Source organism: Dipodomys merriami, unplaced genomic scaffold (assembly GCF_024711535.1).
Source record: "Dipodomys merriami isolate MVZ:Mamm:240054 unplaced genomic scaffold, mDipMer1.0.p SCAF_2, whole genome shotgun sequence".
NCBI classification, from domain to species: Eukaryota; Metazoa; Chordata; class Mammalia; order Rodentia; family Heteromyidae; genus Dipodomys; species Dipodomys merriami.
This window is the reverse complement of record NW_027203381.1, coordinates 37,572,271-37,593,607: the sequence shown is the minus strand read 5'-3', so window position 1 is coordinate 37,593,607 and position 21,337 is coordinate 37,572,271. Positions and strand designations below refer to the sequence as shown.

Genomic DNA, 21,337 nt, shown 5'->3' with positions numbered 1-21,337 from the left:
TTCTGATGCATTCAAAACAAAGAATGGAGGTGGACAGAGCTCAGAGTCTTAGACCACAGCTCTGCCTTGAATTTAAAAGTTTTTCCATTGGAAAAGCTGATTTGCTGTGTTCTAAATAATTAAAGAATCCAAGTTATCAACCAGAGAAAAAGGTCTATGCACACTGGGAGTTTAAAAGCTCTTATGTTTTAGTGAGCATTCTAAATTATACATGATACTGAAAAAGAAAAATATCACCGATGATACAAAATATTATAAAATAATGTAAACTACAAAAAAAATGTCCACTGCATCAACTATATGAGAAGGTATCAGTTACCTACCTCAGAATCCATTCATGCTTTCCAGTGAGAGATAAGAGGGAAAATCACACTGAATTCATGAGAAGACTGTTAAAAGAGAGCCAGCTCAGGGAGAAGAGCTTCTGTTAACCCCTCTACCATTTTAATTTTCCTGACCCTAATTGGAAAAAAAAACACAAGCTGGAGCAGCCATCTTTACCTACTTGGCAATGCTAAGGAGCAGAAACCAAGAGAAAGAGTCATGAAAAACTATGGAGCCCCCAAACCAGCCCTAGGCTATTCATCTCTACAATTCTTACTTATGTGAAATAAATACATTTCATTCTAATTGAAGTTACTGTAATTTGGAGGAGAGAGAAAATCTATTGTATATAAATATTTCATATACGAATTTACACAAATTCTCATTTCGGTCAGACATTGTGTTAGTCAGATGTTTCATCACTGGGATAAAGTACCTGAAGAATGTTATACCTGAAGGGTGGAAAGATTCATTCTGGGTCACAGTTACAAAATTTTCAGTCCCTAGTTGTTTGGTCTGTGGACTTGAGCAGAAGATGATGACAACAGGAGAAGAGGCTGTACACCTCAACGTGGCCAGGAAACAGAATAAGAGAGAAAGAGACAGACAGACAGACAGAAAGAAAGAGCCTGGAAGGAGATACACCTCCAAAGGACCTGTTCCTAATGACCTACTTCCTTCAGTCCCCCCATCTAAAGTTTCCAGACCCTTCTAAAATAGTGCCACCAGCTGGGGACAAATCTCTAACACCTGAGCTTTTAGAGGAATTGATAGTTAGTATTCAACCATAACATATATAAGCCTACAGATCAAATTTATATTTTGGAGGGCAAAAGTACTTGGTATGAACAATTTTAATTGAATAGTGGATGGGAAAAGATAGTCATGTCACAAAGATACCCGAGTAACAACAACAACAACAAAAAAAAAACAACTTTTTTTTTTTTTTGCCAATACCGAAACAGGATAAGTAGTTTTTGATTTCTCAATCTTCTACTTTTATAACGGAGATAATATTGACCTAGCAAAGGATTAACTAATTAATAATTGTCAATCATCATGAAAATATAAATTTTCAGGAGCAATAAGACTTCGTTAAACTATTAATAGCTATGCCAGTAATTTCCTCCTTCACTGGGTAAAATTTACATTTGATAAGCACCAAAGGCTCATGGCATAATAAGAATAAAACAAATGAAAATTAAGTCTTAAGACACTTCATGACATTTCAGCAAAAGCATTAAGGTAAAAGATGCTTCTTCAAAGGTAGTTTCTAGGAGATGGACTCAACATGTTTCTAATGAATAAAGAATCTTCATGTGTGAGTCCACAGTGACTATATTATTTTAGAGATATTTCTACATATTCTCAAATACTGCTACAACCTAACTCACTCCCTAATAGCTGCTCATCAACTCTACCCTACTTGACCCTTCTCAAGCTGCTCATCAGACAGCTTAATATGAAATAGATTTTTAAATTTTTTTCTGGTAACTGACTTTATAGTTGCTTTGCTTTGTGCATATCTACAGTATTTTTGTATGCCCTGGACCCTGCAGAAATTCTTGAATACCGAGTAGGTACATTGCTGTGACAGATACCATGGCTTATGAAGTTCTTGTCCATATGAGATATCAGCATTTTAACTCAGAGTCATTTAATGCATCAGCAATTACCCACCCAGAATGTCCTACTTTGGCTATCTATCCCATATCTCTTATATCTCTCTTCCCATTCATTTTCTAATGATCCCCCTAGATAGCTTTCACCTCATTTCTTCTATGGGATCTCTTCTGTACATACTCACCATTGCCTCTACTTTGAACATTCATAGAACTTATCACCTATATCAACACTGCTGGCATTTAATACATTCTCTAGTGCCACATTCAATATTACATATTAGATGTTTTCTTCTCCAAGAGTGCAGTAAGATCCTTAAGAATGGGGTTCTTCACATTTCTTTTGCGTCCTCACTATCCAAGAAAAGATGTGAATACAGTAAAACACACTAACACATAGATAGGACATACCTTGGTTTAAGATATCTGGTGCACTATGAAAAGTCAAGTATCTTTGTGGTCATTAGTTTCACAAACCTATTTCTTTTGGCCCTATTCCCTTAGAAAGCAAAATTGCAAATCTCTCCCATATTTACATGAATCCACTTAGACAAGATGATTATCCAAAGCAATGGTCACCTGAAATCCCATTACGGTTGCCATTTACTCCTGCCTACTGAAAGTAGGCAGGCAATTTTATACCCTGTCATTGTTGCCCCTACTTGCCAGCTAAGGAAGTTTTCCATGAAAGATGTTAAGCCATCTGCCTAGACCCACATGTACAGTCTGCCACAATTTGCCAGAGGCTGCCCACCTACCCAGCCATTCACCTCTCCAGTGCTCCCATTAACCACACAACATTTTTTTAACTCATTTTAACAATTTGAAGTTTCATTAATTCATTTCTCCTTTGGAAGATTGGTAAGAATTAATTACTACTGAATGATTACATTGATTTTTTAAGCTAATGGAATTTTTAATGAAAATAATACTAAGGGAGATGATGGGAAACTGCAATTCTGAAAATCAGCCATTAAAGCAGTCTGTTAGGACTCACAAGATGGTCACAGATTCTAAGCAATGAACAGTAAAATTAAAGCTGCCTGCTAATTTCTTTTTTTTTTTCCAGGGGTTTGGAGGGAGGAATGGGACAACACTGGGTGTGCATAACTAATTAGTCCTTAATAATAAGATGGCGCATAGAGATGGACATCAGTATTTTTTAAAGGAAACAATACACAGCTCAAATTCTGTGAGAGTAAAGAACCTTTCTTAGTAACTTATTTGATGAATTTCAATGAGACATTAGACTTTCTAAGTCAAAACTCTCCACTTTACAAGACAAGAACACTAGCCAGCCTTAATGGTTGATACATACTGCTTTTATAGACAAGATTAAAAGGTGTTCATTTCTGCTTGCTAAATCAACCATAGCTACAAGAGGCCTTATACCAAGTCATCACATTTAAATGGTAATTAATGTGTGTGTGTGAGAGAGAGAGAGAGAGAAAAAAAGAGAGAGAGAGAAGAAGAAAGAGGAGGAAAAGGAAGAGGAGGAGGAGAGGGAGGAGAAAAGGAGCGGAGGGGGGAAGAGAAAGGGAGGGGAGGGAGGAGGAGGAAATGAGAATAGGGAGGGAGGAAGTGGAGGGGAGAAGAGGGGAGAGGAGAAAAGAGAAGAGAGGGGAAGGGAAGGGAGAGGAAAGAAGGGGAGGGGAGAGGCAGAGCAAGGTTCTTTGTTTTTTTTGCTAAGCATAGAGATTCATCGGCTTTGCTTGAGAAAGTAAGTAGAGTATGGAACTAAGTGTGTGTGGGGGGGTGGGGAGTGCTACACTCTTCTGTGCTATTGATACCCATCACTTCAGGACAAATGACTAGATAGTATCAGTAGCTCTAGAAGAAGCTCTACTTAGGTATCCATGGGCCCAAGGAAGACAATGATTGAATTTAAAGGATTACTGAGCATTTCTCCAATACAGAGAGAAAAACAAAAGGTAAGAACAGATCAATGAGGTGAAGTTTATGCCCTAAAATAGAGCCCCACGAAAGGTAGAAAGCAAAAGATGGTGTATGTGGGCATGTTGGAGCACACATTCAGAACGAGAAAAGAAACAAACAAAAACCAACTCGAATATTCACTCACAGAGAAGGCATTATTACATATGGAGTACTTAATAAAAACTAAGACAGCTCACTCAGCTGCAAGATAACTTTCTGATAATGAATACACGACATTAGTAAAAAGCAAATACTTTGTGGGGAAAAAAAACAAAATCAAGTATAAGAAATAATTATATGACAGACTTGACAGATTTCTTTTCAAAATGACTGCAAAGCATTCTCAAGAGACTGTCAACCTGGTAATTTAATTATTATGGGGAATGTTTTTATGAATTAGGCTATAAAAATTTAGGTTTAAAGGCAATCTAAGTAATAAATTGTACACGTTAAATAATTCACAAATTAAATGGGGAAATGTTCTGTTGATATAACCCAAAACACATATATCTTCGTGTGTGAATGTTTAACTGACTTTTTTAAGTATAGATTTTTTAAAATCATTTTAACAATGACCACCTTTTGTATAAAGAAAAAAAATCTACTTTACAAGAATGATAGAGACAGGCAAGTTGGAAGCTCTCTTACTTTTATTTCCTAATTTTATAATTACATCTTAGTTCTTCAAAGATCTGTGTATCTATCCTCTGCCCACTATTTCCCATCTCAGATAGCTAAAAGTTCTGAGGACTTCAATTGGGCATTATGCCAAGAAAACCATGTAAGATGAACACACCTCCATTACACAGACTAGAAACTCACATGGAACTGAACATTTCTATAGACTAAGTGGAATATTTCCTTGGGTTTGCCTACCATCTACCTCCTACTATTATTATACAATTAAAGATTGATGCTTTAGAAGCATATCACCCTAGCCATCCTTATCTACATTTTTATCTAGTGACCAGAGGGAGCTAATACAGCTCTGTGGAGAGGTAGATTCTAATAATTAAATATTTTTAAGGAAAAAATGATATACCAAGAAATATAATCCAAATATGTGCTTATAATACAAATACATCACATTTGTAAATATATATATATATATATATATGCACACATATACACACCCCTACCATTTTGCTGCCATTGTTAAACAAAGAAGTGAGAAAACAATGAAGCCATCAGTTAATGTAGTCATGCTGTGCTTAGAAGAAGAGGACATACAGAAACACAATCGTTCATGGTTGTCTTCAGTCCTAGTAGGGCCACATTCTCTATCCTGATTTTGCACATTTACCCATTATTCCACTGAACCTGTTATTTTCTTGGTTTGAACTGCTACTTCAATTCTACATTTTAACAGCTAATCATTTGCCCAAAAATATCCCACATAATGACATTGTAATTATATTGAAACAAATGTTTCTCTACTCTTTAACTTTGAATACTCCTTTCTGTTCCAAATATATATATTTTTTAGTACTTTTAATGTGTGTTCAAAGAGTTCCACCCAATAATCTACTTACATTCATCCTACAATTCACCCAGGAGATGTAATCCCTTTAAACTTCCAGAAGCTCCAGTTGGAACAAAGAGGGGAAAAGGGTTCAGAGTTTGTGGAATAATCACCTCTAATCGATCAATTTCCCCTCAAGGTATAGCACAGGGAAAGGAGGAGTAGAGAGTTCTAGTCTCTTTCCTTGAAGTTTAAAGGAAGTAAGCCCCGAGGCACAATATACAGATTCCTGCCTTCCCCTCCCAAGACCTATTAAGAGGTCATGGATCTCTGTGACATTGCTGTCTTTCCCAAAAGACAAGATCCCCAGCCACAGGCTTAACACAAAGAGTAGGAGGGGAAGTCTCCTTTAGCAACCCAGTCTCAAAAAGAAATGCATACTAGTCATAAGCATCTTCAGTGTAAGGGGAAAGTATTTTGAAAAAATCAGCATCTTAATTTTTATCAGGTTGAATCTCCATCTGAGAACAGATTGTTAAAAAGTCCTTATGTGCACACAACTGTATGTAAATATCTATGCATCAGCCTGTTTACCAAGGTAGGCTGAATGGCTGCTAGGAGCCCAGGATCAGTTAGTCTTTCATTCATCACTCCCATTGTTTCTGTCTCCCTAACACAGCTCTGCATTTATAATTTTTACATTTCTCCCCAGGGACAAACTGACAGCTTTAATTATCATCAATGACCATCAATGACACGGTGGAAATTCTTGAGGATAGTCTCCCATGGCTTAGGTTCTTGACATTTTATTTACAATTTTTGGCAAATGAATCCTGAAACCACACAATTATATGTTCATTATCAAGGCAAAACCATTTCTTGAAAACCACTGTGGTTTTGCAGACATCCAAAGGGAACATTCTCCTGTATACAGGTAATAATTTTCTTCTTGAATTGTAATCCTTTTTAGATAGTAAATTTTAAAACTCTAATCAGAAGGATATCATTTGTAGATAGAGTTTTAATTAATAAAGGATAGTCTCCAGGTAGAGATTTTTGTTTAAAAGATGAGAGCAGGAGAGCAAGAGAATGCATCATTCAATGTCTATTTCTGGAGATTTTATCCTTCAGGAACTTTCCATTCATACTCCGTAGCTATCTCCTGATTCACAAGTTATCCTTTCAACAGCTAAACTATTTAATTGCAATCAACTAATAAATATAATAAATCATCGTTCAAAGTGAGAAAACATCATTCATCAGTACCATGCTTTCATGAATTCCAATAGCAGTGCACAAAGGCATTAGAAGCACTTTCAGAAAGGAATGTACCAAGTTATATTTTCAATCTATATTTTAGGAGACAAATGCACAAACATATCAAAATGTGAATGGCAGACAAAGCACTAATAATTTACCATTCTTCCACAGAAAATGAATGCGGAAATAATAAAGCTTTTATAGCAGGTAAAAGTTAAACTGACCCTTTCTCCGAAATTGGGAAAAGGAGTTCACTCAGCTGACAGCTCAGAATGTAAAGCCGATGATGGGTGATTATTCTTTCTTTGGTAAATGCATAGCAGAACTTAAGTCCTACTCTTGACAGGTGAAGATAATGACACACTCAGCCCAACCACTCTCTCTAAAATGGAGAGCAGCAGAGATGTGGTGAGTTGTTTTTCCCATCATGAAATAAGTGGCAGACAAGAAGTGATTTCTGAAACACAGGGGACATTATTTAAGGATGGAAAGGATATTCTGAATATTTAGCAACCAGTCAGAAGAGAAACTAATTATAGCCAACCAAGTACAAATCCGACCCTCCTGAAAATGGGGTAGGTAAATGGGACTCAGGCCATGGTGGCCTCTGTTTTCCAATCCTTTGGAATCCATCTTCTCACAGTAGTCTGCCATGTCCAGCTAAATGATCTTATGGGTTATCCTATTTAATTTTAACTATTATTATTTTGTTGTTGTTGTTGGTCGTGGGGCTTGAACTCTGGGCTTGGGCGCTGTCCCTGCACTCTTCAGCTTAAGGCAAGCGCTCAGCGCCACTTCCGGTTTTCTAGTGGTTTATTGGAGATCATAGTCTCTCAGACTTTCCTGCCCGTGCTGGCTTTGAACCTCCATCCTCAGATCTCAGCCTCCTGAGTAGCTAGGATTACAGGAGTGAGCCACCGGCGCCCAGCTTAACTACTATTATTCACACAAAATCCTCACCTTTTGACCATGGACCTTAAAAGTTTTCAGCAAGAAAAGCAGAAGATAATGATAGTCAAGCACAAGTAATCCAAAAGAAAATGACAAATCTAACCTTTCAGTTCTGGTAGGAAGCCCTTTTGTCAACCACTATATGAATGGGGAAAGAGTGCTGTTAGGTCTAATCAGAGCAAACCAAAAAAAATGGCCAAACAAACCTGAGATTATCAGGAAACATATTTGAAACATGAGCTCCATAGCCAACATTGGTAACAATGGACTTCATGGAGAAATCTAATCACATATGTTCCCTCTTTGCTGTTTTGTGATATATGTTTTTTTCTATTCCAATAGTTATTAAAATAAATTCACAAAATCAGATAAGCCAGGACTCCAAAATAATGAAATTATTTTAAACCCTGATTTCTCAAAGTCTACCTTTGTGAATGCCAAAGGATGTATACATCTATGTAAGGTATAAATGCATTAACAGTATATAAGTACATATTATGAAAGTGCATGCTAATTTTGTTGTTGTTGTCAAAAATTAGGAAGCCATTGGAAAAGGGCTGAGGATGGGAATCTATAAAAGGAATGTGAATTTCAGGGTCTTAAAGAGACATGGAAATGAAGTAAGCTAAAACCAGAAGTATTTTCCATCCAGCACACACACAAAAAAAAAACCTACGAAATGAAGAAATGGAATGGAATATGAAACTGAAGTTTCTTTCAACTTAATTAATATCAAAATTGATAATAGTTAAATTATTAATAAAAGTATGAATAATGAACTAGCATAGAAATTAATACAGAAATATGCAAATAATATGGTGCCTTAAGGCTTATTAATATAGACTAAAATATTTTAAATATCACATGTATTTAATGGAATTTATCTCAACTAATCTGATAAAGAAAATAGCAAAGTGTCATTGTAAAGCAGTTTTCACAAACTGACTACAAGTATGGCAGACACAGAGGAGGATTGCAATGATGTAATTCCTTCCAACAACTAACCAAAAGGTTAACAAAATGAATACCAGGAAGCTAGAAAATGTGTTTCAAGGCCAACGGGAGAAGGTAGACAAATGGAGTAAGGAACTGTGGGTTGAATGAGTCATAATATTCAATGTACAGGGGCTGGGAAGGTGGCTCAGTGGTAGAGCGCTTGCCTTGCATGCCTGAGGCCCTAGGTTCGATTCCTCAGCACCACATAAGCAAAAAGAAAAAAGCCAGAAGTAGCACTGTGACTCAAGTGGTAGAGCACTAGCCTTGAGCTGAAGAGCTGAGGGACAGCACCCAGGCCCAGAGTTCAGGCCCCACGATCAGACCCCCCCCCAAAAAAAAAATCAATGTACACATGTGAAAATGAAATCAGGTAACTTGAGGGGACAGATGAGGTTGGGAGAGATGGGAAAGAGTGATGGAAGGGGTGATACGGATCAATATGTAGCATACTCATAAACTGACATGTAAAATTGAAAGCCCTATGCACAAACACTTAAAGATAATGTTTAGAAATTATTTTTGTTAAAAGAAGTTTCACTATAATTCTATAAAAATGGTGATTCACCCTATAAAACACTCATCTTCCTTATCCCTATGGCCAATAGATCCATCAGTGGACTTCACTATTAAGGTAAATCTTTAAATTGCCACAGTCATTAACACAGGTAAATCACTTTTACTCTTTAAAAATTCTTTGAAAACATACTAATGATCATAATATTCCAGATGTCCAAAAAGTTTTCAGCTCACAAAAAAACTGTGTGAAGACTCTAGTAGATCTCCTAACTTTTCAAAACATACTTTATATAACACCCATTCATCCATTCAGTTCACTTTCTTCAAAAATGTGAAACCATTCAGAAATATTCTGTAAAGAAGACAAATGTGGTTAGGGCCTTCTAAATCTGCCTCTGACACTACAGCAGACTTCCGGCCACACTCCTCAACTACCAACCCTATGGCAGGCAGTGGGTTAAGAACTAATAGCAGAGCTACTTTGCTGTTTCTGCGTTCATACCCAAGCAATTCACATTAACGATGTGAAAGAACACTTAATAGACAATTCAAGTTTGCAAATTAGCATGAGAGAAGAGAAAAATGACTCAGAACAACAAGCATGCTGCATTACCAGATACACTTTACACATTTATCCTGTTAAGTATAGCTTAGTTTTGTCGATTTACAATGCTAGTTCTTACTCAGTTTTGTAAGCATAATAAAGTCTCCGTAATCTCAGCCTTCCCCATAGCACCCTGCTATTAAATCTTTGTTGAGAAGTGTGATGAGACCCCTTTGGCTTGCAGCCCTCCCTACCCCCTGAGGGAATTGGCAAGAAATGATAGGTCTGGTGGATTAGTAAAATGAGAGGTTCTCTGTGCTTTTCCTTCTTTAAATATATATTTTGATAATCTGTCTTCTGCATCAGAGAGTCCCAACAGCACTAGAGTGTCAATTCCCCTCCCTGCACAGCCTCCAGGAAAAAGACAGCCAGGCTTCAGCCAGGCAGGTGGCTTCCATCTATGGCTACAATTGAAGAGTGGGATTTAATTTTTCTTCTTCACCTTTCCCCTTATTCTTTCAAGCAGGGATGATGTCTAATTTACTTACACATGCTGGATTGTAGCCGAGAGGAAAACTGTATCATAAACAAAGAAGAGAGAACTCATATGCATGAGTGTCACCTTGTCCCTTGCTGTCTTTGCGGCCTATCTGGTCCTATTTTAGATCAAGGATCTTTTCCAAGATGGTATCCACATTCTAAATATCCCTCAGAGACAGATGCCATCAGCTGTGTTGTGTGACCACCCCACACCCTGCCTCCCTTCCTGCATCCACTTCTATGATTCTAGTCCATATTGTTAACAACTCATGATCTGAAGTGTTATAGTGACTGTCAATCATTAAACTGACTTTCAAATGTAGGCCTTGAATTGATCATTTTGCTTCACATTTGACCTTTATCTGCAAAAGCCTGTTATTGTCTAGGCTCATTTGGTAAGGCCTTATTAGGCTTTCTGATATGAAGTGAATCACTTTCACTGAGGTACACTCTCCAAGGAATGTGCATCCTCTGGGGGTGACAGTCACTGAAAAAGTGGAGCTGAAGTTACAAAGAAAACCTGCAGCTCAGAAAAAGAAGGGTTTCTCTGGCTCTCTCAGCAGAAACACCCTGAGTAACCCCCACGGCCTCATAGCAGGGAATACCTGCTTTCTGTTACTTTATAAATCAATCACTTGTAAAGCTTCTTTCTCCTCTAATTCTCCTCTATAATTAACCCTCCAGTATACTACTCAGAATTCCCTCTTCCTTCACACAAAGTATTTATCAGAATGTCTTCAAATTTCAGTGGGGCAAGGCAGGGTCAAGCATCTAAGTAAAGGCTACAATATTAACAGAAAGGAATCCACAGGAACAAAGACAAACAAAAGACTGACAAAGCCCTAAGAGTCTATGGAAAACAGAGAAAAATGAAGGAGTGCAAGTAATATGGACAAGGAAATTGAAAACCAGAGGCAAAGATATGTGTGGAGCTGCATGAAGTTAAAAGAAAAAAAAGTAAGAAGAGGGAAGAAAAAAGAAAAAAAGAAAGAAAAGAGGAAGGAAGGAAGGAAGGAAGGAAGGAAGGAAGGAAGGAAGGAAGGAAGGAACGAAGGAAGGAACGAAGGAAGGAAGGAAGGGAGGGAGGGAGAGAAAGAGGGAGGGAGGGAAGGAAGGAGGGGGAGGGCAGAGGAGGGGATGGGAGGGGATGGGAGGGGAGGGCAGGGGAGGGGATGGGAGGGGATGGGAGGGGGAAGGGAAGGGAAGGAGAGGAGAACAATGGTAGATAAGTAGTAGTAAAACCAAGAAGTGCACCAAAACAGCAATATCCTCCTTTGCTAAATTAGCCCCTCAGTCAAGTCAGTAAGAGGGAAGCAAAAGCAACACCAAGAAAAGTTCACTTAAGCAGAAGGAAGCAAGCCCTCGGGCCAAGATCCCTCTGAATCCCATGGAAAGAACTGAACCAAAGAAGAGAGAGGCATCACATTACTCTTTTAATTAAAATGTTTCCAAGTGTCTTTAATCTTTTACAGATCAGGCTAGAGGCCTCTTACAGCCAACTCAAATTTCAACTTTGACACCTTCAATAAATGTGAACAATTCCTTTTGCTTCTCCCCTTTTTACTTTCCATGGCCTTCCACTTTCCCTTGGCCTTCTGAATCTGCCATTCTTCAAGCACCCAAATCATCAAGACCAATACGCAGGAGTGCATGAGACCCATCTGATGGACTCTTTTCTGCCATGTCTTTCAATAAGTTGCATATTCTCCTTTGGTATTCTGCCTTTGGTTAACATGGGTATGTGACACGTACTACACAGCGCAGGCTATTAGAAAGTATAAGAATGAAATAACTCAAGTATTTATTCCAGTACTTTTTAAAGAAAAACAATATTTAACTCATAAATATTGCATTGATTATATATACCATGTGCAAAAAATCCAGTCTGTTCTGCACAGATATTCAACTTATATAAGGCAGGAATTTTTTTTCTTCTAATTCTACTTCACAGGAATATAAAGGTTTTCACAGACTGAACGTAAAAGATACCTTGTAAGGTAGGCCCTCTCACAAGTGGAATTTGAAGCTGCTATGTGTTTGTTTAATTATGTGAATTTTAAGCAACCTTGGAACCAGGCATGATTGTGCATGCCTGAAATCCTCAGCCATTCAGAAGACAGAGGTAATAGATTGGTCCAAGGCAGACCAGGACAAAAGCAGAAATCCCTACCTAGAAAAAAAAGAAAGAAAAAAGAAAAAGAAACCAAGAAAAGCAAAAAGGGTTGGGGTATGACTTAAAGATAAAGTAGCTACCTAATAGGCACAAGATGCTGAATTCTGCCAAATTAAAAAACAAAAAGTAAGCTGGGCACAGGTGGCTCACGCCTATAATCCTAGGTATTCAGGAGGCTTAGATCTGAGGATTGAGGTTCAAAGCCAGCCCAGGCAGGAATGTCCATAAAACTCTTATCTCCAATAAACCTCCAGAAAACCAGAAGTGGCGCTATAGCTCAAGTGGTAGAGCACTAGCCTTGAGCTGAAGAGCTGAGGGACAGTGCTCAGGCCCAGAGTTCAAGCCCCATGACCACCACCACCAACAACAAAAATGTAATCTTAGGGATGGGAGTTGTAGCTCAGCAGTAGAGCTCTTAGCACGAATGTAAGTCTGATTCCATCCTCAGTACCACATACACACATTCATACATGAACATATATGCATACATACATAAACAAAAATAAAATCAAATCCTAAATCCCACTGTCACTGGTTAAGATTTTCAGCTGGAAACAGAAAACATATCCTATCCCCATACCTTCCCTCAGTGGATCAGCATTTCTATTCCTAGTTAATAATGCAAGAGAATTAAAACATATGTCTAAAATAAATCATATACATTATAAGGCCCACTACAACTTAATTCATTATAGTCAAAAAATTAACTAAAATCCTGCCCCCGTAAAAGAGAACAGAAAGGGCTGGGAAGGGATGTGAAGGGTAAACAAAGGAGGAGGCTGCAATGCTTGGTAAGAAATGTATGCATTATCCTGCCCATGTAATTGTAACTCCTCTGTACAGTATGTTCACAAATAAAATTAAATTAAATTAAAAAAAGAGAACATAAAGGAAATTGTAGCATATTTATACAATGATAGCACTTCTATAAGACAAATACTACTCATCATAAAAGAAATACTCCTTATATAAAATAACACATAAATAAATATTACTGCCATGCTAAGAAAAAGAATATGGACACACTGATAAGAATAAGGTACAGGCAAGACAAATTTATGGATAGAGAACTTAAAAACTGGTTGCTCCTGGTAGAACACTACTAATCAGAAAAGCCATATGGAAACTTCTTGGATGCAAGAAAATATCTACTTCTTAAGAAGAATGTATCACATGAGTGCATACATGTTGCCAAAATTAATTAAGCAGCATAGCTATGAATTTTACTATATGTAACTACTGCATTAAAATTATAGAATTATTCATTACAAATGATAGTAAACACTACTCAGTTGGGTTCCTTATCCTGGCAAAATGATATAAGGAGATGAGATGAGAGAGATGGATGGGCAGACAGAGTGGATGGATAGAAAAAGATAAATTAAGATAAATAATAGACAGATACATACATACATACATGCATGCATACATACATACATACATACATAGAAAGATAGAGGCAAGCAGCAGATAATAAATTATGATCTACTGAATAAAATAAAAATCAAAAAGCCCATGCTAATATAAACAAATAAGTGAACAATGAAATTATAATATCAAAACTAATAAATTGTAGAGTTACAATGAATGAATACAAAAACATGAGGTGAAAGTTTCATGAAGCTGGAGATATTTACACAGGATCAATGTATCTTCCCATGAAGAATCTCTGTATGATATACAAAGGGAAAACAGCAACTTGACTTGATACCCACCTCAAACAAGTATTCAATGTTAATATCACCAGCACTGGAGCAACTTCAAATACCTCTGATGTACTGAGAAGGGATGAACATCACTTTGGTTCCCTGTTGCAAGTGTACAACCTGAGGCTAATCATGAAGAAACAAGACAAACCCAAACTGATACATGCTTTATGAAGTAGCTGACATGTACTTTCAAAATGCCTTGGTCAAGAAAGACAGATGGGGGAAAAACAAAGGAGGAGGTAACAATGCTCAATAGAAAATGTACTCATTACCTTACACATGTAACTGTAACCCCTCTGTACAGTATCTTTACAATAAAAAATATATATGTTAAAAATAAAATAAAATAAGACAGAGAAAGGTTGATATACCATTCCAAACAAAAAGAAGCAAAGAAACGTGACAATTAAATGTTACATGTGATCCTAAATCCTGGATGAGATAAAAAATATATCTATACCTACAGAACATTATTGGAACAAATATTGAAGTTAAAATTTAAACATGGATTTTGGAATAGATAACAGTATCTACTGGTATTAAGAGTTAACTTTCTTGATTTTGGTAAATATACTATGGACATGTCAAAAATGTATTTTTCCCCCTAGGAAATGCATGGCGTTGTAGATACAGGAGTATAACTTGAATCTTCTTTTAAATTATTAAGAAAGTAATGGTTAAAAACAAAAAGGAAGACAATGAAAGAGAGGCAGATTAAAAAAGAGAAAATTAAGTACATGACTGACAAGGTAAAAGATTGTAAGCAACTGGCAAATCAGGTAAATAGTATGATAATGTATTTTGTATTTATAAATTTTCTATAAGTTGGGAATTGTATCAAAAACTAGGTTACCCAAATAATCGAATTAAAATCTTTAAAAAGTAGGCAATATGTCCAATGTGTATTCTTACAAAAGATGATGAGTTTTCTCTTTTCTTCTTCTCCCCACTTGGTCAATGGTATTTTAGTCTAAATTCAGAGTCCCACATTTACTAAGCAGGTGTTCTAATTCTCCCAGTTCTTTTTGCTTTAATTATTTTTTCAGACAGGGTCTTATATCCGCAGAGAGGCCACTGACCAAGATCCTCCCAATCCCTGCATCTCAGATAACTGAAGTAACACATATGTACCAACTTGCCAAGACAGATGAATGTTCTGAAAGTCTATGGTCTAATAAATTTGCTCTCTGCAATCCCTTCCTGAAGAGCCAAAGTGTCCTTTAAAACACCTATTAAATATTGGATTTAATCCAACATTTCCACAATATTCTGTCCAGGAAATTTTGTTGAAATGGAACAGTAAGATCTTACAAAAAAATAAATATTCTGTTGAGAACAATTGGACATGCACCTTCTAGTAAGTATATTTCCTGTACATGTTCAATTGAAGGAAGATTTGTGCTATAAAAGTAAAAGAGACAGGGAAAGGCATATACATATACACACAGAAACAATGTCAGTGTCAAGTTGTAAAAAATAATGGCATATATTAATTAATAGTAAGCAAATCATGACACAGTCAAACAGGCTGCCTATCCAATATCCCCAACCCAACCCATACAGTGCATTCTTGTTGGATTTCCTTGATGAGGAAAATGCATGTGGTGGACCAGTTCTAGGACCTAGAAGGACTCAAACTTCAGAAATGTTTAACTGCCTTTTACAGAATGGCACAGTATTTACTTTAACCTATGTTCAACCTCCTGGACACTGTCATATTTATTACTTATGAGCACCAAAACTGCAAATACTATGTAAATAGTTGTAGTACTCTTTTCTGTGTAGTACACAGAAAAGTCTGTGTACCTGCATGATATGGATCACAGTTGGCTAAATTCATGAATGCAGACTCATAGCTATGAGACTTTATTTTGATAAACTGAATCTCAGTCCTATTTAGCCATCACATCAAACACACACAGATTCAATGTGATTTTAAATGTGACACTTCCATTGAACTGGAAAGCATATGTGGTTGTCAGACATAGTGCGTACCCAGTGCAGGGCTAGGTTCAGACAAGGTGATGATGAAGATACCAGTCCAGCCTTCCAGCTTTAGTCGAAAGGACATTGAGAACTGTGGATTCAAGAATAAGTAATAGGGGCTGAGAAGGTGGCTCAGTGGTAGAATGCTTGCCTTGCATGCATGAGGCCCTAGGTTCGATTCCTCAGCACCACATAAGCAGAAAAAAACAGAAGTCGCATCATGTCTTAAGTGGTACAGCACTAGCCTTGAGCCTTGAGCTGAAGAGCTGAGCGACAGTGCCCAGGCCTAGAGTTCAGGCCTCACGACTGACAAAAAAAAAAAAAAAAAGAATAAGTAGTAGGGCCTAGGGAAATCGCACATTCATAGAATGTGTGTTTAGCACGCACAGGCACTGGATTCCATCCCCAGCAACAACAACAACAGACTAAGTGTCATTTGACATTGTGCATCACAAAATGGATATGCTACTCAGAGAAAGATCAGGGAAAGTTGCCTTGATAAGACAATATTTAGCTATAATATATCCATGATAACTTTCTTTACAAAAGTATTCAAAATGACTTTTGCTTTATTATAGTCACCTAACGTTATATTGTACACCTGCATTGTAGGAAGGAAGGTAGGAAGGTAGGAAGGAAGGAAGGAAGGAAGGAAGGAAGGAAGGAAGGAAGGAAGGAAGGAAGGAAGGAAGGAAGGAAGGAAGAAAGAAAGCAACCAAGCAACCAAGCAACCAAGCAAAAAAGAAAGAGAAGGGAGGAAGGAAGGGAAGGGAAGACAGAAAGAAGGAAGAAAAAGGAAGGGAAGGAAAGAAGGAAGGACGGAGGAAGGAAAACATCCATTATCTATTAAAATCTACATTCAATTTAAATTCTAAGAAGGCCTATAATACTGAAATAACTCCAAGCAACCACCTGGGAATTATTATAAACACCTCTATACCTACCTAGGATTTCAACTTTGGAGTGAAATAATAGAAAAAAGGAGGGGGAAAAAACCACAAAGGTATAAAGTGAAAAAATCAGAACTAGAACAGTCTGAGAAGACAAGAAGTGCTAAGTATTGTTTACCTGCCAGCTGACATTGATTAATCTTGTGTTCTGTGATCTCGCTCAGTGATTCGAACACCTGGAGGCAGCTGTCACAGCTGTGCACTGTTTCGTCTTCCAACTCCTCCCCGTCTTCCGGCCTCTTCTTACAATCTACTGCCTCTCCATCTTCAGTCTTGTCTTCAAGTTTACAGTTGGGGTCTGAAGGAAAAATCAAGACTGTAAGTATGGGGTTTAAAGACAGGTTCTTTTAAAGTAACATTTAATCTTCTTGCTACCGAAAACAGCAACATCATTTCCCCTGAAGCAGCCGTAGGAAGAAGGCCTCAGTGCAGATTTTATTATAGCAGGATCAAAAGGAAGCCTTCCCTAAAATTGTCAGTTTTTAAAGGAGTTCATCCTTTCTCCCCATGACGAAGCCCTTTTCCCTACCTCTCCTTTCAAATAAATCACTGCCCTCCCCCATAAATTAACTTTGTCATTTTTTTCATAGACTTTAAGGTCTTTGGCCTTAAAAAAAAAAACAGAGAGATAAACTACTTTTTAAATTAAACGGTCTCCAATGCAAAGAAGAAAAAAAGAAAAAAAGAAACCACTGTGCGCAAGAATGAGCCCCCTTTCTGCTAAATACACTCTTTCTTGGGAAATTACCAGAATTACACATAAGTCTAGAATAAGCTAATTACCATAGGCACAAAATTGACCTTTACTTCTAAACTGGTCCAAACACATAGTTACTCCATTATTTGTTAGACATCAATAGCAAAACAAGCTCTACCATACAGTAAAACACTCTTACAAATACAAGCTCATGTGTAAGAATATCACTATTCTTTTGTTTCTTTAAAAAAATTATTTTTAAGGAGAAACAAAATAAATGAACAGCAATTACAATGCTAATCACAACAATTTGAATCAGTGTTAACAATACTGAAAAAACTAGATATTGTGAAAATTAAAATATTTCCATTTAAACCCTAAGGATGTTGGTATACAAACATCAGGAGAAGTAAAAGCATATATCATGCATTTACTTTAATTTTTTGGGGGGGGGTCCGGTCGTGGGGCCTGAACTCTGGGCCTGGGCACTGTCCCTCAGCTCTTCAGCTCAAGGCTAGTGCTCTATCACTTGAGCCGCAGCGCCACTTCCGGCTTTTTTCTTTTTGCTTATGTGGTGCTGAGGAATCGAACCCAGGGCCTCATGCTTGCAAGGCAAGCGCTCTACCACTGAGCCACCTTCCCAGCCCCAAATTTTTGATGGTTTATACTGTCCTTTGATTCACTTTCAAGAAGTATGCCTGATTTGATCTCTGGACTTCCCAAATGTCGTGTGTGTGTGTGTGTGTGTGTGTGTGTGTGTGTGTGTGTGTGTGTGTGTGTGTGTGTGTTGCCTAAATGTTATGTGTGTGTCTGTGTGCCTGTGTATATCTGTGTGTGTTTGTGTGTGTGTGTGTGTGTGTCTATGCGTGTGTGTGACAGAGACAGAAACAGAGACAGAGACAGAGAAAGATGGCAAATTAGTGAAGTAGCCCTAAAACCTTGATGCCTTTACTCTTGTGAAAGAAAGGGTAAGTTAAGGGAAGGGTGGAAGAAAGAGCAAGAGAATAACTGTGCCTTCTCAGGGGAAATCAGGATAATATAATAGGTAACTTAATTTATGGAATGCTGATTTCTAATAACAAAAAGTCCTCCAAACTTAGAAATAAATGATGGCTCAAATCCAAATAGATAGATCTTGGTCACTCCACAAAAATTACAAAAGATTTGTAGCAAGATGCCTAAGAAATATGCAATATATTCTCTATAGTCACATTTCAATATAATTGTAATAATCATTTTAATATGACTGCAATCCATTGCATGATTTAAATGTAAACTATTTAATATTTCAAATGTTTCATCAAATATTTGAAATGTTACAGCCAAGAATCCATGCAATCAAAATGGCCAAGTATTTCTCAGAAAAGTCACTAAGTGTTACCATCCCACTAGCTAAAGTGTGACTCTGAGTTTGCATGCAGCATGCTCCTGGGAACACTTCTACAAGTCACTATGCTTCTTTTGTCAGTTATTGCAGGATCTTCCTTCACATCTGCAATAGGCTTACTTATAATACACCGTCCCCCTTTCCAATGATTCACAGATGCCAAAAATCCATATTATGAGAATCGTCTAGGCTCACAAAAGAAGTAAAATTCCCATCTCAAAAAGTAAGCTTTTTGTTTGTTATTTTTTAAGAATACAGTTTAAATGGGCAATTTGGGTCTACTTGCCATCTGGAAAATTATTAGCTCAATATTTTGCCCTCTGTCCATTTCATGCTACTGAGGTTTAGATTACTCATTCTTGAGGGAACAGCACTGTCTCCAGGTGAGTACTTAGTAAATATTATTTAGTGATAGTAAGAGGGGACAGTAGAAAAGAGAATGCTAAAACAATCCTCTTTTTATATGTATGTATATATATATATATATATATATATATATATATATATATATATATATCCAACAGAAACACAGTTGTTAATACAAATTAAAGTGCATCTACATGCCTGCATTTTCCAAGACTGACACTGGGTGATCTATCACATTTGAGTTTCCTGCTTTTAAGTGTTTGGTCTAGGGCTACAGACGCAGCAAATGGGTCATGGTCTAAAGAACTCCCACAAACTAAAGCCAAGTAGTAAAATACTGCCAAACTAGAGAGTGATTCGGGAAAATAAATAACTGTCCCAACCACAGCAAAGTGGCCCTCACCCCCTCACCATTAAATACTTGCCAAGAAGCATCTTGCACACACTGAATATTCTTAGTTGTTTAGTACGGGTTTCCAGTTCCTCAAAAAGCTGACAGCACTCAGGGAAATGTGGGTATTAGGTCTGAATTTCAATATGATTATTTAAATGCTACACATCAAGTTTGCAGACCTGTTTGCTTTTAAATAAGAGGATTTTTTCCTGAATACTTTAAGTAGCACGTACAGAAATATGATTAAAAACTCCCCTAACTTGGTATTCTGGAATACGAGCACATTACACAAACCCAATATGAAAAATGCCAAATAAGAATGCACAATCTTTTTGTGCTTATAAAGCTCAAGAAAGGACCCCAGCAGTTCTTGCTTCTGCCATGATGCCTAGTTATTAGAATGGGGTCATTTTAACACTAATAAAAATGTTTTTGCTTCCACTTCTGCATTTACAGAAGAGACCCTTCAGGGACTGAACTCAGTCAAGCTTACTCACTTCTGCTGCAACTTTAGGATGCATGCTCCAGCCAACTGGCGAATTTGTTTTTAGGTCAACACTTAAGCGGGGACCCTCTGGGAGGTGGGTTCGATTATAGACTATGATGCCTTAGTGTAATGAGCACTAGAATCTCAGTCCCTCTCCTTGTAAGGAGATTTTTTTCAACCTCCACCTTCATGAGTAATTCTTCCTTTTCTATTCAAAAGATGTGCCTATGTCCTTTAGTGACTTCTCTTCCTGGTGCCAGTTGATGGAGGAAGATTCTCAAAAGCTTTCCTTGTGAGCCATTTCTTTCCCACAGGTGGCTACACTTCAGTAATTGCACATGGCCTTACTGATGGAGTTTTTATAAAGTCCTTTGAGAGCCAATCATAAAAAAATAATTGTATTACTCTGTTAGCCATTCAAACCTCCGACTCCAGCCTAAAGGGTTATAAAGACAAGGGCCATGCCTGTGAGTGCGGCCCAGCCCCCAGCACCACCACACGAAGGACAATTGTTCTTCCAACTGCCTGGTTGGCTATAAAACCACTCAAGGGGCAGTGTGTTAAAATATCCCATACACTCCACATTCCAACTACAAACCATGGCAAAACTGCAAGCCCTACTCTCTCTTGCCTCTTCCAAAATGATGATGAACTAACATGTGACATCCACCCCAAATTATCTCACCTGTTCAACTCTCAACTCATCCTTTCAAAAGGATATGATGAAACACTGGATTTATAGTGTTCTGATGTGGATAGAAGGTTGAATTTTGGCATGGAGATACCATTATTATGACTACAATAAATGGCAGCATTCTGTTTCCAATCTTGTTAACAGTTCCCATAAATGGGAATTTAAAAGAGGCACTATTTTCCCCTTATTATGTTCCCTGGCAGGTAGTCCCTTTCCTTCTTCTTATCCTCCTCTTCATAAGGATTGTTATTGCTCTAACTTGGCTTAATAAAATTACAACTTTGGGGAAAATGAAAAATTGCACTTGCTTAAAAGTGTTGGAGGCAATAAACCCATGGACTTCA

At 37.4% G+C, this 21,337-nt stretch overlaps 1 protein-coding gene across 3 annotated transcripts in view; it reads right to left on the bottom strand.

The window, feature by feature from the left end:
• Znf521 (zinc finger protein 521) overlaps window positions 1–21,337 on the bottom strand; it is a 289,500-nt gene that overhangs the window by 241,006 nt on the left and 27,157 nt on the right. For all 3 annotated transcript variants that reach the window (XM_070029414.1, XM_070029415.1, XM_070029416.1), the window contains one exon: window positions 17,087–17,266. In XM_070029414.1, the coding sequence (XP_069885515.1) occupies window positions 17,087–17,266 (180 nt within the window). The remainder of the gene's footprint in view (window positions 1–17,086; window positions 17,267–21,337) is intronic.